Source organism: Amyelois transitella, chromosome 28, assembly GCF_032362555.1.
Source record: "Amyelois transitella isolate CPQ chromosome 28, ilAmyTran1.1, whole genome shotgun sequence".
Taxonomy (NCBI): Eukaryota; Metazoa; Arthropoda; class Insecta; order Lepidoptera; family Pyralidae; genus Amyelois; species Amyelois transitella.
In genome coordinates this window covers 2569960-2588093 of record NC_083531.1, presented here as the reverse complement: position 1 = coordinate 2588093, position 18134 = coordinate 2569960, and the positions used below count along the sequence as shown (strand labels likewise).

Here is an 18134-nt window from a genome sequence, read left to right as displayed (position 1 = left end):
TATGGTAAGACTATAAATAAAAGATAAATGATACTTTAAACTACTGATGAAAATTAAAGAAATAAGACTGATGCCAAAGTAAAAAAAATTGATACTGATGTAAAAACAACAATGAAAGATACAAGACTGAAGCGAGAATGTAGTAAGAATTAATTACGGAATATGCACGCTGTCTTTACCTCTATTGAATGGCGGTTTTGTTCCATATTGTGGCCTGTTCTGTGATGCACAACTTTCTATTCAGCGCAAACATAGATTTCTATTTAGATGGTACATATTGGCGTTAAATCCAGCAAATACTCGTTTGATTATTCAATCTATGGATGGTTAAATAAGCTTGGAATTCTTTAAGACGATGGGCTAGCAACCTCTACAGGCACTCCCGATTATAGGTGCGAGTGTTCTATTTGATCAAAATCGGTTGAGCCGTTATAAATTGTGGTGAACGAAGTTTGAATGTCGGCGAATATACTCAAGTGAAAGCGTACTGATAGAGAATATTGTTGATTTAATCGAGAGTTTGCTGGGCTTAACCCCCGGCACAAAAAAGAGATCGTGTTATAAGGAAATTTTTTGTCGGGGTTTTGTTAATTTAATCTTAATTCCTTCAGTAATCCAGTTGAACATGGTCTTTTCAAGACTGTTATATGTTTACGATTGTATGTTTCTTGTTTACCACCAGACAAAATGCGCATAAAGATACACCAGTTCAAATCCCACCGCGGCCACGTAGGGTAGGGCGGGGCTTAAAGGTCCAATTTGACTATTTCGAATTATACTGTGAAAACCGACCCAACTATATCAAAATATATAACAGTAATCAAACAAAAAGTTATCTGACTATGTTTAACTCAATTTTTAGTTGAATTATTGTAATAGAAATATGTGTTTTTACAACTTTTCTAGACATTGTCGTCTGTCTCTTTTTGCCCCATAGTAGGGGTAAAAAGGGACAGGCAGGAGGCAAAAAGGTCCAGTATTTCATTTTTATTTAAAAATTATTTTATGGAACTAAAACAATATTTGGTTCAATAAAATTCAGTCGTTTATTTTTATTCCAAAAACAAAAAGTCAAAAGTATTGTAATTTTTTAACAAAAAAAAATCTTTTTTATAATTTCAAGTTTCATATTATTTAAATAGTCTCTATTCTAAAAGAAATTTTTATTAACAAACCAAAGCCTATTTTTTTCTAATCATATTACAACAGTAACAGTCTTACTAATAATTTCTAACTTGGTTGATCTTATAATAGTTTAATCACTAATCAGTCTCTATGGAAAAACACAATTAAACAAGACAGCACTATTCATTATGAATGTTGACATAGCCTGACTTTAAAATCTTATAACTAATCTTACATAATCTTTTAAAGGCTTTACCCACCACCACGATCGGATTTTCTTTTATAGTTGCGCATACTGAAACAAAAAACTCTTTATTAACCAACATATTAATGAGTGGCTAAAGGACCGCATTGGACCTTTTTACCCCAACCACATGTAAATATTTTTAAGAGATTATAACGAAATTACCGTTACACGTAGCCTAAAACTAATAATAAATTGTGAAAAACAAATAAATCACGTATACTAATAAACTATGTTTAGGTGTTATAAACGAAAAACCACTGCTCGAAACTAAAAAGAATAATGATGAAAAAATTTACTTACGTTAAAATTTTTAGACATAGTCGTATATCTCCGGCTAGCGACGTTGCTTGACCGCCGGCGATGCCTCGTTACGCCTCCCGCGCCCCCTTCATTCCGCGTACGTAGTTAGAACGAACGATATACCACTAGATTTTTAGATACTTATGGTGGACCTTTATACCCGCGGACCTTTAAGCCCCGCCCTACCCTACCAATGACTATTTTCAAAGTTATGTATATACATTAGTTTGAATACTAACCGATGCTCTAACGGTGAGGGAAAGCATCGTGAGGAAACCTACACATTTAGGCAACTGGATGTGTAACCATGATCGATCCAATACGGGTCAGGTTCCCCTGCAAAGGTTCGAAGGTCAGACGGGAGTCGCTTCGTGTAAGAACCTGACTCACCCAATCCAGGATCCATGGTCAAAGGCCCCAGACTCCTCTCCAGGGTGGTGAGGATGCAACCGGGACTAAGGCTAGGAAGAAGATGAAAATGCATGCGTAGTGAATCTTGTTAGAAATGAAACGCAACCATTTGTAGTTCCATACTTTGCCGTATGTGGCAGCACTTTCTTTTACACTCTGTCTTCTTGCCTTAACTGTAATGTTGTATTGCACGAATAAAATTAAGTCCGGTAAATTTCTTTGTTTTAATGTCAAACTACAAAAATAATCTTACAAATCTTCGTGTCACAACTTTAACAAAAGTAGTATAAAGAAAATATATAAAGTAAAAGTAAAAGTAAAGTAAAGTAAAAAGAATTTATTCAAAGAACACCATAACAAAAAGACAAAAAAGGAAACAAAAATATGTACAAAAATAAACATGTAGTATGGTGCTCCCGAAAGGGTACCCCCTCAGCATAATGCTGGCTGTAAACAATATGCTACACGGCCAGCGCTGATCTTCCGGGGGTGCCCCGGAATACATACATATGGTCACGTCTATATCCCTTACGGGGTCGACAGAGCCAACAGTCTTGAAAACACTGCATGGCCACGTTCAGCTATTTGGCTTAATGATAGAATTGAGATTCAAATGGTGACAGCTTGCTAGCCTATCACCTAAAAAAGAATCCCAATATTGTAAGCGTATCCCTTAATCGCCTTTTACGACATCCGTGGGAAAGAGATGGAGTGGTCCTATTCTTTTTTGTACTGGTACCGGGAACCACACAAGAAAATAATTTAATAATAATCGACTCTATTATATTGGAGCAAGGTTAAAAATGAAATTGTAGGTATTATAATGTCCTTATATGGATGTATCCTATATACCTCTGTCCATATTTGCATATTGCGAAGGTCGATTGGCGATGGGGATTTTAAGCGAAACATGTTTGTGTTCATTATTTTGTTGTTTTTAAATACTAGCTTTTGTCACAGATTTTTTATTCGCCAAATACAATTTTTTATTATTCGTGTTATCTTGTAAATTTTTGTAGAGGTACTCGCAACTGATGGGTTTAGCTTTAACATACATACATATGATTACGTTTTAAGCCCTCACGGGATAGATAGAGAGCCTGAAAGGCCATGTTGAACTGTTTGGTTCAACGATAGAATTTAGATTCAAATAGTGACAGGATGCTAGCGCACATCGGCATCAAGAAGAATCCCAAGTTTATTAGCATTTCCTACATACATACATACATATAGTCACGTCTATATCCCTTACGGAGTAGACAGAGCCAATAGTCCCGAAAAGATTGAATGGCCACATTCAGCTGCTCGGCTTAATGATGGAATCGAGATCCAAATAGTGACAGGTTGCTAGCCCATCGCCTAAAAATAGAATCCCAAGTTTGTAAGCCTATCCCTTAGTCGCCTTTTACGACATCCGTGGGAAAGAGATGGAGTGGTCCTATTCTTTTTTGTAATGGTGCCGGGAACCACACGGCACTATATACAAATATAGATCTAAAAATACAATTATTTCAAAATTAAATGAGATGCAATTAATCTCGTTTCAGAATGGTGAAGTGACGACCCGTGCCCGCGACGGCGCCGCCCACGTGCTGCGCTGTCTCAAAGTGTGGTACGACCTGCCCTGCGACGTGCTCATCAACGCCATCAATCTGTTTGACAGGTCAGTCAGTCAGTCACCCAATCAGTAGTCGTTTTCCTAGGAGTATAAGTGGACACGCCAAGTGTATATACACGGCAGTGCTGTGTGGTTCCCGGAACTTTGTAAAAAAAGAATAGGACAGCTCCCGTCTCTTTCCCGTGGATGTCGTAAAAGGCGACTAAAGGATATGTTTATAAAATTTAGATTCTTTAGGCGATGGGCTAGCAACTTACGCTCAGCTATTTGGCTTAATGATAGAATTGAGATTCAAATAGTGACAGGTTGCTGGCCCTGGCTCGCCTTAAAGAAAAATTCCAAGTTTATAAGCCCTTAATCGCGTTTCACGACATCCATGGGAAAGAGACGGGAGCAGTCCTATTTTTTTTGTCTATAAGTGCCGGGAACCACACGGCAGTTTATTGACGGCCTCTGTGGCGCAGCGGTAATAGCGCTTGTCTGTGACTCCGGAGAACCCGGGTTCGAATCCCGGTCAGGGCATGATGAGAAACGAACTTTGGTCACACGAACTTTGGAACACTGGTCTGGGTCTTGGATATTTGTCTATAAGTATTTATTACAAAATATAGTATCGTTGAGTTAGCATCTCGTAACACAAGTTTCAAACTTACTTCGAGGCTAACTCAATCTGTGTAATTTGTCCCGTATATATTTATTTTTATTTATTATTTTCCTCTACGTGCAGTAAACAGTTTTGTCTTAATTTCTCTTCGCTAAATATGTTTATATTTTATTACAGATTTCTAACCAAAATGAAGGTGCGGCCGTGTCACGTGCCCTGCATCACGGTGTCGTGCATGAACATAGCCATCGAACAACGCGCCGTGGACACGGGCACCGCGCGCAACGTGTCCGTGGAGGAGCTGGGTGAGTTTATATCACGTTTATATCGATACATACATACATACATACGTATGGTCACCGTCAGCGTGGAGGAGCTGGGTGAGTTTATATCACGTTTATATCGATACATACATACATACATACGTATGGTCACCGTCAGCGTGGAGGAGCTGGGTGAGTTTATATCACGTCTATATCGATACATACATACGGTCACCGTCAGCGTGGAGGAGCTGGGTGAGTTTATATCACGTTTATATCGATTCATACATACATACATACATACGTATTATCATGTCTGTATGCCTTGCGGGGTAGATTGGCCAATAGTCTTGTCAAAAGACTGATGGACCACGTTCTGCTTTAAGATATATCGATACATATAATTATGTCTATATGCCTTGCGGGGTAGATTGGCCAACAGTCTTGAAAAGACTGATGGACCATGTTCAGCTTTAAGATATATCGATACATACATACATATAATTATGTCTATATGCCTTGCGGGTAGTAAGGGCCAACAGTCTTGAAAAGACTGATGGACCACGTTCAGCTTTAAGATATATCGATACATACATACATGTAATCATGTCTATATGCCTTGTGGGGTGGATAGGGCCATCAGTCTTGAAAAGACTGATGGACCACGTTCAGCTTTAAGATATATCGATACATACATACATGTAATCATGTCTATATGCCTTGTGGGGTGGATAGGGCCATCAGTCTTGAAAAGACTGATGGACCATGTTCAGCTTTAAGATATATCGATACATACATACATATAATTATGTCTATATGCCTTGTGGGGTGGATAGGGCCATCAGTCTTGAAAAGACTGATGGACCATGTTCAGCTTTAGGATATATCGATACATACATACATATAATCATGTCTTTTTATCCCGGAGTTCCCGCAGGATTGATTCCACGCGGACATAGTCGCGGGCGGCCTCTAGTATAATTAATTATAAATAAATATTCTCTTGTTCCAGTGTCAATCAGCCAATCGGCATGCACCGCCGGCGACGTCGTCCGTATGTCTCGCGTTATCTCCGACAAACTGTCGCTCGCCGCTAACATGAGGGCGGTGACCGCTTTGCATTGGCTCACGCTGTTCACCAAGATCGTGAATGTAGCCGCGAGACAGCTGGGGATCACTCTGCAGGCACAGGTGAGGGCTGTGTACTTGTTGTGACGCAGTGAAGTTAGCTACTATCTGCTGCGGCTAAGGTCAGAGCGGTGACCGCTTTGCATTGGCTCACGCTGTTCACCAAGATCGTGAATGTGGCCGCGAGACAGCTGGGGATCACTCTGCAGGCACAGGTGAGGGCTGTGAACTTGTTGTGACGCAGTGAAGTTAGCTACTATCTGCTGCGGCTAACGTCAGAGCGGTGACCGCTTTGCATTGGCTCACGCTGTTCACCAAGATCGTGAATGTGGCCGCGAGACAGCTGGGGATCACTCTGCAGGCACAGGTGAGGGCTGTGAACTTGTTGTGACGCTGTGAAGTTAGCTGCGATCTGCTGCGGCTAACGTCAGAGCGGTGACCGCTTTGCATTGGCTCACGCTGTTCACCAAGATCGTGAATGTAGCCGCGAGACAGCTGGGGATCACTCTGCAGGCACAGGTGAGGGCTGTGAACTTGTTGTGACGCTGTGAAGTTAGCTACGATCTGCTGCGGCTGACGTCAGAGCGGTGACCGCTTTGCATTGGCTCACGCTGTTCACCAAGATCGTGAATGTAGCCGCGAGACAGCTGGGGATCACTCTGCAGGCACAGGTGAGGGCTGTGAACTTGTTGTGACGCAGTGAAGTTAGCTACCATCTGTTGCGGCTAATATGAGATTAATTAGAAAGAAGTAGTTGTATCCTTAAGTTATTCTTTCATGTCATCTCCGTTCTTACATCTATGACGTAAAAATCACTCTCTTCAGATCTTTCTGTCAGTCCTTTTATACTTGTCAGCTGTGGACAAACTACATGCAAAATGACGGTTTAAGAGTAGCGTATAATAACATCTTTAGACACCTGATGGGCTTCAAACTTTGGTGTAGCGCTTCCGTGATGTTTGCCGAGGCCCGGGTGAATTCATTTAACGCATGTCATTGCTGGATTTATGGTCACCAGTAAGAACTGCATTTTGAGAGGACTGGCAGGAAGACTGGCATACACCGACACTTGCCGACATTGGTTGTCTATGGCTGCCAGTTAATATTAAAAATGCCAGAAATAGCCCAATCACGGTCGTTTTTAGTCACGTGACAGCTGTATAAAAAACCTAATTTTTTGAGACAGATTTTGTTAAAATAATGCAATATTTTTATCTCGCGTTATTACAAATCGCTCCAAAAAATTATATTAAGACTGATGATATAAAAGAAATGTATATTTTTATTACACTCAAATAGCCTTATATTATGTGGTGCTTTTATAAATTTAATATTTTTTATAATGTTGTTCCAGGAGAGCGAGCTGGCCAACCAGCTGGAGATCTGCGCGTGCGCCGCCAGCTGCGCCAACGCGCGCGTCTGCGAGCTGGCGCTCGTCATCCTGTGCCACAGGCTGGGTCAGTGCACACACACACACACGGCTGTATGCCTTGCGGGGCGGACAGTGCCAACAGTATTGAAACTACTGAATGGTCACGGTCAGCTGTTAGGCTTAATGATAGAATTGAGATTCAAATAGTGACAGGTTGCTGGCCCATCGCCTGTAAGTCGAATCCTAAGTTTATGAGCCTATCCCTTAGTCGCCATTTACAACATTCATGGCTACCATACAGAGTGGTCCTATTCTTTTTTTTTACTGATTTTTTTTACTGAAAACTGGTTTCCTAAGTTGTGTTTGTATTTTCAGACCAGCAAATCCAGGAGTGGTCCCGAGCTATAACATCGGAGGGCGGGGATCCCGAGCGAGTGTACTACCTCTACGATTTCGTGGCTCAGTTACAGGCGCATTGCAATGTGAGTCTTGTCTTCATTAATTTGTCATAATTGACTTTTGACTACTGGCTCTGTCTACACCGTAGCGGCTGAAGACGTGATTATATATATTAATCTTATAGGTATATTAAATTTTCGTGTCACAATGTTCTTTCCCGTACTCCTCCGAAACGGCTTGACATGTAATTTTGTGAGCATATTGAGTAGGTCTGAGAATCGGCCAACATCTACATATTTTTCATACCCCTAAGTAATAAGGTTTGTCGAACATTAACATTTTTTTTTGTAAACTAGAAATTACTTAAAAATAATTTTTAAGGCAAAACAACGTTTGCCTGGACATCTAGTATATGTATAATATATATTTTTTTTAATTATAGATGTCCGAGTCATCGCTGGTGTCCACCCGCGCCACAGTGCTGTCAGTGTGGGAAAGTTACGAGCGTAGAAGCGCGGCGCCGCAACGCCAGAGACTCGTGTGGAGGCTGTCCGAGAGGACTCTCAAGGTATTTATTGTTTGTTTGTTTGTAAACTCTTTATTGCACATAAAAATACATATAACAAAATCAGAACAGTCATTGAATATAAAAGAATTGTTAGTTTAATTATATGAAACCACTTTAAATGTAATATTATTAAATGATTTAAAATAAGAGCACACTTATGCAGCCACACAGTATAGCGTTTATTTTAGGAGGGAAGAAAAGATACAAATGACATTGACACATAGTCACCATAATGGAAGGCGCCAAAATTTAAATATTCAACAGTCCTGCCAAATTTAAGCCTTCCACACGAGCAAAAAATACAAATTACAAATTAAAAACTAAAGTTTACATTGAATCAACACCAATATCACTCAATTTTAACATTCCAAGTTTACATCTTAAATTTTGAAATTTTTCTTTGGTGAGAGCTTTAGTTAACAAATCAGCATACTGATTATTGCTAGGTACATAATGCAAATCAATAATATTTTCATTAAATTTATCCTTTATGAAATGATATTTTGTTTCTATGTGTTTACACCTTTTATGAAAATTTACATTTTTGATCACACTAATGGCACTTTGGTTATCTATATTAATACAAACTGATTGTTGATCATATTCACCAAGATCACACAGAAGCTGTTTGACCCACATTGCCTCTTTGGTGGCAGCACAGGCTGCCATGAACTCCGCCTCAGTTGTTGACAGTGCAACTGTATGCTGCCGCTGGCTGGACCATGTCACAGCGGCTCCATTTTTAATGAATACATATCCAGTGGTTGAACGTCTTGTTGTTAAGTCATTAGCATAATCAGCATCACTGTATGCAATCAATTTGGGAGATTCAGATGAACTATAGCATATGCCTAGGTCTCTACTGTTGCTAAGGTATTTAAAAATCTTCTTCACAGCATTCCAATGGGCGTCAGTATAGCAATTAAAGAATCGACTTACCAGGCTCACAGCAAACATTATATCTGGTCTACATATTATAGCAGCATACATCAAGGATCCCACGGCCTCTCTGTATGGTGTATTCCTGTCTGGTTCCTGGTCGCTTTGCTCAAGCTTTGAGTGCGGGTCAACTGGAACACTGTTGGAGTTAGCATTTTCCATGTTAAATCTTTTAAGAAGTTGTGTAATATATTTTGTTTGATGTATAAACACAAAGTCCTTCGATCTTTCTATTTCCATACCAACAAAATTCTTTGGTTTACATACTTTCACATCAAAAATCATTTTTAGATCTTTTACAACAGCTTCAATAACATCTCCTGATTTTGAAAACAGGAGTCCGTCGTCAACATACATACAGAAATAGCATTTTTGACCTTTAATATTAGCTATATACACACATTGATCTGCTGAGCTGTTACTAAAACCAAATTTATTTAGCACTGAATTGAATTTCCTGTTCCAGCACCGTGGTGCCTGTTTAAGGCCATACAGGGATTTTACTAATCTGCACACCATATTAGGTGCACAACTTAGGCCTTCAGGGGGTTTCATATATAATTCTTCTTCTAGTTCCCCATATAGAAATGCTGTTTTTATGTCAAGTTGAAGCATTTCATAATTATTTTTAGCAGCTAAAGACAATAATAAACGTATTGAGTCATACCTTACCGTTGGAGAGAATGTTTCCTTAAAATCTTTACCTTTTACTTGAGCAAACCCTTTTGCACATAATCTGGATTTGAAGCGTGGACCCGTTGGCTCATTCTTTACTCTGAACACCCACTTGCAGCCGATGACTTTGGCGTGTGGTGGTTTGTTAACCAATGTCCATGTTCCATTCTTTTCATGTGCCTCTAGTTCTTCTTTTATAGATATTTTCCAGTTTTCAGCATCTGTGGAGTTAATTGCTTCTTCATAGGTAACAGGTATTTCATCTGGCAGTAGGTATTCATCACAGCAGAGGTATGTTCTTTCAGTTGTTTTATCTTTATTTCTAGGTCTTAAACACATTTTCTCCTTAGGAGTTTTATCAACAGTTGTTTTCTCAGGTAAGTAATCACTGTCAGAATCTGATTTACTTTTTACAGTGTTATATGAATTATCAGAATCACTATTTTCTTCAATACTGTCATTTAATTCATTCTCTTTCTCTTTTTCAGATAGTTCCAGTGCAGCATAATCTCTTTTCACCGAGGATTCAAGAAACACAGCATCACGACTTTTTACAATCTTTTTACAGTTTAAGTTTGTGAACCTATATCCCTTCGTGTTTTCACAATAACCTATAAAAATCATTTTCTGTGCTTTAGGGTCCCACTTTTTTCGTTTTTCTTTTGGTAAGTGGACCATGGCTTCACATCCAAAAACTTTTAAATTAGACACATTTGGTTTCTGACCATTCCATACTTCCTCAGGTGTTCGGAAGGCTAATGACTTTATTGGAGAGCGATTTGACAGGTAAGCAGCTGTTTTTATGGCCTCAGCCCAATAGAGTTTAGGTAATTTGGCATTTAAAAGCATACACTTGGCTTTTTCTATTAATGTTCTGTTAAGCCTTTCCGCAGCACCATTCTGCTCAGGTGTGTATGGAGTCGTGGTTTGATGGATAATTCCATTTGCTTTCAAATAGTCAGAAAAAGGTTTGTTAACATATTCCAGCCCATTATCAGAACGCAGAACCTTAATCTTACATTCAGACTGTTTCTCAACTTCTAATTGGAATTCTTTAAACTTTTCATACACTTCACTCTTACTATGCAGAGTATAAACAAAAACTTTCTTTGAGTGGTCATCCAGAAATGTTAAAAAATATTTAGCTCCACCTAGTGATGCAGTTTCCATCGGGCCACAGAGATCGGTGTGCACCAGTTCTAAATGTTGTGTAGAATGTGACACTTGACTTTTAAATGGTAGTCTTGACTGCTTACCTTCTTGGCAAGTAATGCATGTTAAATTACTGTTTTTGTTTGATAATTTAATTCCTTCAGTGCACTCAGTCATTTTCTTTAGGCTTTGGAAATTTAAGTGGGCCATTCTTTGATGCCATAAAAAGTTATCATCTTGTTTGACATCAGACATGCATGCATAACTTGTTGTTATGTTAAGTCGGTACATGTTATTAATTTTTCTTGCTGTTGCTACAACATTGTTGTGTTTATTCATAATAATACATCCATCAGAATTAAAGCTTACTTTGCCACCATTTTCAGTAATCTGATATACAGAGATTAAGTTCACTGCCAATTCTGGTACATGCAGGACATTTTGAAACAGAATCCTATTAGACTGACCTTGACCATCTAAAGTTTCAATACTAATTTCACCAGTACTTTTCACAGCTAAAGTCTTGTTGTTAGCCACTTTTATGTTCTGAATTGATGGTGATTTAATATTTTTAAGTAAACGGTGATCTCCTGTCATGTGCATTGTAGCTCCGGAGTCTATGTACCATGCAGAACTATCATTATCAGAAGCAGCGAGGAATGCAGCAGCATATGAACTACTTGAATTTGATGTATTCTTTGATTTCGGATTAGATTTGCATTGCGGACTCTTGTGTCCATATTTATTGCACTGATAGCATCTTGGACCTTTAGTAAACTTCTTTTTCACATTCTGGTAATTTTGAACATTATTCCTTGTGACAAAAGCAGAGTTATTGTTATCAGTTTTCACTTCTTGAAGTAACTTTGACTTAATGGAGTCTGCACTAATCTTCATTCCTGAGCTCTCAATAGCTAGAATCATCGGCTTATAAGTCTCTGGTAGACCGGAGAGCAGCAGTGTCCCAAGCCATTCATCATCTACCTTGAAGCCGATATTTCTTAATTTATGTGCCGTAGACATAATTTTGGTCACATACTCTTCTATATTATGGCTGCCTGAAAGTGTGGTGGTGCAGAGATCACGCAGCAGACCTACTCTGCGTGTAAGCCCCGAATCGTCGAAAGCACGTGTCAGGTTATCCCATACTTCCTTTGCAGTTGTGGCTTCCTGGATATGCACATAATTTACTGGATCGACAAGTAAAATAATTTTCGTTTTCGCTTTTAAGTCTCTCTTTGGATCACCGCAGGTTGATTTCTCAACACAATCCCATAGTTCCTCATGTTGTAGGTACGTTTTTACTGCGAATTGCCATGTGGCATAATTGTCCCGACCAGTCAATTTCTCGATTAGTGCAAGCGGGCTATTTCCAGACATTTTATTTAAGAAAATAAAAACCGGCCACGTTTTCACTTTGTAGGTAGGTTAGGTTGGATTATTTTTACTGACACTACTTTTGCAACTTTGCACAATATTTTATTGTAAGGGCTTAACTGGGCTTATAACCTGTTAGTTTAATTATATGAAACCACTTTAAATGTAATATTATTAAATGATTTAAAATAAGAGCACACTTATGCAGCCACACAGTATAGCGTTTATTTTAGGAGGGAAGAAAAGATACAAATGACATTGACACATAGTCACCATAATGGAAGGCGCCAAAATTTAAATATTCAACAAGAATATGTACAATGGCGGACTTATCCCAATCGGGATTTCTTCCAGTCAACCAAAATAAAAAGGAAAATCAAAGTCAAAGAGGCAGCGCAGATTAAAAGCATTGAGGATGCGTTACAATAATCAATTAATTACAAACTAATTAATGATAAACATACATAAATAAAATATATATAAACTTACATAAATATAAGTACACTCAAATGTTAGATGCATCAGAATACAGTCTTTTGATTAGTGTTTTAAAAGAACTAAGGTTAAGGTTTATTGTCTTTTAAAAAATTAATATTGATCAAATTAAGGACGTCCTGGTAAAGCGTCAGGTCATGAGTACCTGAAACCGCCGAGCTTGCATGAGGTGAGTTATGAATGTGGATGTAGCGAAGGAAGTGTGCAGAGATCGTGGCAAGTGGAAAGATGTAGTCTCTGCCTACCCCTCCGGGAAAGAGGCGTGATTTTAGGTATGTATGTGAAAAATGTAAGGAAATGACGCGCTCGGCCAATAGCAGCGAAGAATCTGAATCGCGCAAACAAAGATTTGACGGATTGAAGCATAAATACAAACTCCGACTCAACATCGTCTGTCGTGTGGTTCCCCAGGCGTCACACTAACCTACAGGAAGATCTTCCCTTTGGTGGCGGTCGAGCGAGAATCATCGCTCCCGCTACAACTGCATTACTTTTATAAGTTACACCGATTTGCCTGAGCCTAAGTGTGATTTTTGTTTGGCGCGAAAATATTTGAGCGTTTGAGCCAATCGGAGCGCGTTATTCGAACCCGCGAACTGAACTGTCCGCTATTATTATGTGCGCCAGATATCGGGAGACATTTTATTTTTTGGTTTTTTTTTGGTTTTTAAAACAGATTTTATCTACATTTATTTGGCAGATATTATTATGGATTTTGGGTTTTAATACTTTAGAATAGAACTACTCTTATATATTTCCAATGGATGTCGTAACAGGCGACTAATGGATAAATATGCTTATAAACCTGTCACAATTGAAATCTTAATTACACCCATTCCATATAAGGCTGTATTGCCAGCTGAAAGTGGCCTATCGGTCTTTTCAAGATTGTTGGCTCTGTCCACTCCGTAAGGGATATACGTGACTATATGTATGTATATACACAGACAGACACTTACATCGGGGTTAGTTCAATTTTGATTAGCTCCGTATAAATTTATATTTTTTGTTTGAATAATGTTAGAAAATAAGGTAACTTAATCGTCTCGAACTTACCTCACATCGGGGCTAGTTCAATTACACCGGGGCTAGTTCAATTTTGATTCGCTCCGTATAAATTAATATTTTATATTTTTTGTTTGAATAATGTAAGAAAATAAGGGAACTCAATCGTCTCGAACTTACCTTACACCGGGGCTAGTTCAATTTTGATCCTTTGATCCGCTCCGTATAAATTCATATTTTTTGTTTGAATAATGTTAGAAAATAAGAGAACTTACAATACAATACAATACAAATTATCTTTATTGCCCATAAAAAAATACAAACGTAGTAGAAACATACATTATGAATATGTTGAGCAAAGGCGGACTTATCGCTAAGCAATCTCTTCCAACCAACCTTTGGGTAGTGAAAGGTAAAATCCTGGAACCGGGTGGGCAGCATACTTAACTTAATCGTCTCGAACTTACATCTTGGGAGGGCTAGTTCAATTTTGATCCGCTCCGTATAAATAAAAAAAAAATTAAATATTTTTCTTTTTGAACACCAGGTGCTGCGCCCCACCGACCGGCTGACGTCGCTGCTGCCCACCATCGAGGAGCAGCAGCACCTCGCCCACGACCAGACCCCGCCACGGAACAGGTGCGACGACTTGGTTTCATTGTTAAAGCGTGTCAACTTATACGCCAAAGTGGGGGGGGGCTACTTTGGCGTATAAGTTGACACCCTTTTCTTTATATGGATCAGGGGAATGTGTGTGACGTGCGGTTCACCGATAAGAATAAGACCAGTTGAATGTACAAAAAAGGACACGTAAAATGTGACTAAGGGATAGGCTTATAAATATGAGATTCTTGATGGTGATGGGCTACCAAACTGTCACTATTTGAATCGTAAGTCTATCATTGAGTCTAACAGGCAAACGTGGCTAGTCAGTGCTGCTGCTGGCTCTGTCTACCCCGCAAGGGATATAGACGTGGTTATATGGCCATCCATATAACCACGTCTATATTCCTTGCGGGGTAAACCCTCGAGTCTTCACTCTCCCGGATGCGGAACTCGTAGCTTGGAATTAAACCCCTCCAACGCTGCCTTCCTGCCATTTTGAACGCATCATAAGACCGACTATGATGCATCTAACCATGATGCTAGGCTACACATTTTGTTACCTTACAAGGAGACTTTATTTATTTTTCAAGTTCTATGTAAAATACTCATAATAATACTCATTGCAGATCAGGCAGCGAATGCCGTGAAAGCGAAGAGACATCCGATTGGCCGCGCAGTCCCGTGTTGCCAGTCTACTGCGACAACTAAAGCTGAACCTAAAGTCATCCTACGGTTATGGCTGTACGACGAAACTTCTCTTGCCTGCACATCTTGGCGGTATAATGAATTTACCATACCCAGTAGGATAACAAAAAAAAAACAAAAAAAAAAAATATTTAATCTGTACGAATTCGAACTTGTGTTCTTTTTTTTTTATCAACTTCAAATGACACTGGCCAGTAACAGCCGCATTTTTTTTTTCATTGTTCTTTATGTTGTTACTGTATATCAAGTATACAACTTATTTTGCTTTTATTTATTCTTGGAAAATTAGGGCAGCTACAATTTCGCAGTAGATGGTTATGTATGTGTGTATGTGATCCCAATTTTGAATCGTCAAAACGACGTGATCAGTGAAACAGCGTCTTTATTTCCAGAATGATTTTTTAAAATATATTATTGTGGTTGAAAAAAAAAATTTTTTTTCAAATAATTGACAACTTAAAAAAAATAATTTAAAAAAAAATAATTTGATTGATTGTGCCTGTTTTTTTTTTTATTTTATTAAATTGAAAATAAAATTTATTTATTGATATCGAAAACAACTCAGTGAAACATTTCTAGTTTTTTTTTTTAAAGATTAGTTTTATGACAACCGATTGCCTTCTAAAGGTTTAATGATGTAAATTAAAAAAATATTCGGGAAATCGCAAATTAGGTGCCAGCGCCATCTTTGAGTCGAATAAAGCGTAGGGTAATTGTATGAAAGAAAGTTTGGTGCAATCAGTAAATGGTCGAACCACTTAAATATCGGGAGTATTATAGTTTAAATTTTTAGTGTCTACGGATAACGCCATGTGTGTATTCGCACGTCTTTCACCACTTACGAGGTAGATAGAATCTTTATTTTAAGTAGAAAAAAAAATTAGGAAAAAGTGAAAAGAATCACTTGAGTGACATATTTGGCCAATCGACGTAATATTTTTTACATACATATGTGTATACGGCTGTACAACGCCGCATTGGCCGTATGATTAGTGTAACGCGGTTTTAAATTATTCTAAAAGTGGAATTTGCAGAAAATGTTATTGAAATAAGGAAAGCTTATTAATATAGCACGACATTAATAAATTTTAATTTTTAACATAACATAAATCGTGGTAATGAGGGTTTGCGAATACACCCGCGCGGATTATTCCGTTAGTTGTACACGAGGGCGCGGGATCGTTTGTTCCTTTTTATTCCGTTCCGATCAAACACGATTAGCCAGACGCGTTTTTCTATCGCCATCCTTGTCTTACACGTACAGTTCGAGAGAGAAGGCGATACAAGATGTCCGTTTGACAGATCAATTTGATAGCAACGGGGTTTTATGTCAGTCTACAAGAAGCTTTACTAAAATAAATGTTAATTTTTAAGATTAAAAAGGTTGAAATTCACCGAAGGAGCAAGCGACGCCGCGCCCGCTTAGATTTCGTACTGTGATTTTTACAAGAAAAAACGTTACAAAAAAAAAATATTCCATATTTCCTAGTTTTTAAGTCTGTGTGAAGAAGAGGTCATCTGATTTTAGTAAAAAAAAAAAATGTTTACTTTGAATCCAAATTTAAAATTAAATAAGTTTTATTTGAATGTTCAAATGTTTTTACGTGAATCGTCAGCATCAGGCCTAAAATATTTTTTAATATCTTTTTTTTTAGATGAAGCATAGATTTTACGTAAAATTTTTTTTTTACTAAAATGATATGTACTTTCAAGTGCGAATGGGCGATTTTTAAACATTTAAGTGAAAAAAAAAACTATTCCACCGAAGGTCTTTTACATAAATGTTATAAATAAGTATTATAATATTTTTTATTAATATTAATATAATTAATATATTATTGAATTCATCTGACTAACTCTCCTCTTAGAGTTTCAAAGTGTCAAAATTTATCACTACACTCATTGTAAAATAAAAATTGGCATTTTTTTTTTTTTAATCTTTAATTATTATTTCTTAGTGTAATAGTAATTATAATGTGCGATAATTTTCTTAATCGTATTTAGGTATTAATGAAATAAACGACAAAAAAAATGCAAATCTTAAAAGAAAAATCCGAAAAAAAAAAATGATCTCAGGTACGTCAAAGTAGAAAAAAAAGCGTAGTTAAAAAAAAATTCAGCGTAAATATTTTCATTTTAGTTCAGCAACGATAATTTTAAAAGTATGAATATGTAGGTATGTGTGTGTGTGTGTCTGCAAATGCTTTCTCTTTTTGCTTCTTGGTGTGTTGATATTGAAGAAAAAAAAAGCTACGTATAATAAGAAAGATCTTTTTTCTATAAATATTTCTAAATAGTGAAATAGTATGTGTGAAAAACTGACGCGATGAGGTTGGAATATATATTAACGATCAGATAACGCATTTATTTCTAACAAAAAAAAGTCAGTCTACTGTCCAGAATATAAGTTGAACTATTTGTTCAATGCGAAAATGTTTACTTAGTTTATGGAAACCCTTTTGTAGCTTAACAATTTTTTTTAATTGTTTTTTCTCTACTACAAAGTCATACATACTATTATAACGACCGGAAATTTTGATAGGACGTGCTGTGTTAAATCTTTGCTACCGGAAGATCGTCTGATATATATATTTTATAACCTCATCGCGACAGTATGCCGAAAAACGCGAGCTGTGATACTCGTCGTAGGTATTGGCACATAATGTTAAGATCAAATTTTTGTATTATACCATTTAATTGAAAGGCCTAGAATGAGGTTGAATTTTGTACGTTACCCATGGGTTTAAAGAAAGTAATCTCTAGCACGATCTATATATTTTGACAATTGAAGTAAAATATTACACAATTGAAATAAGGTTTCTTTTTTGGGTGCCTAACACTTATGTGTCAAACCACGAAATATATAACTTTAGCATTTATGATAGTTTGGATTAGTAGATTAACGTAAATTCAACCTCGTCTTTGCATTCTTTTATAAGGTTTACGAAGCGTGCCAACTCGACAATTCGGTGGCCATTTCATAGAAATCAGACATATTTTCATAGATTTTTTATACCGTCAACATTACAAATCATATTACACAATAAAGGCAGAAATTGACCAATCAGATTACGTTTTTAAAAAATATACCGCTGTGATTGGTCGATTTTGAATCGCCCGTGCCAGTCATTGTAAATATTCATAA

General features: G+C 37.5%; 1 protein-coding gene across 1 annotated transcript in view; it reads left to right on the top strand.

Moving 5' to 3' along the window:
• The window catches only part of LOC106134390 (cyclin G), a 49501-nt gene extending 34329 nt beyond the window's left edge, over positions 1-15172 (top strand). Inside the window, exons 4-11 of the mRNA XM_013334427.2 lie at positions 3631-3746; positions 4483-4610; positions 5581-5759; positions 7051-7153; positions 7444-7550; positions 7910-8035; positions 14226-14317; positions 14911-15172. Of these exons, the coding sequence (XP_013189881.2) occupies positions 3631-3746; positions 4483-4610; positions 5581-5759; positions 7051-7153; positions 7444-7550; positions 7910-8035; positions 14226-14317; positions 14911-14992 (933 nt within the window). The 3' untranslated portion in view covers positions 14993-15172. The remainder of the gene's footprint in view (positions 1-3630; positions 3747-4482; positions 4611-5580; positions 5760-7050; positions 7154-7443; positions 7551-7909; positions 8036-14225; positions 14318-14910) is intronic.
• Positions 15173-18134: the final 2962 nt, after the last annotated feature.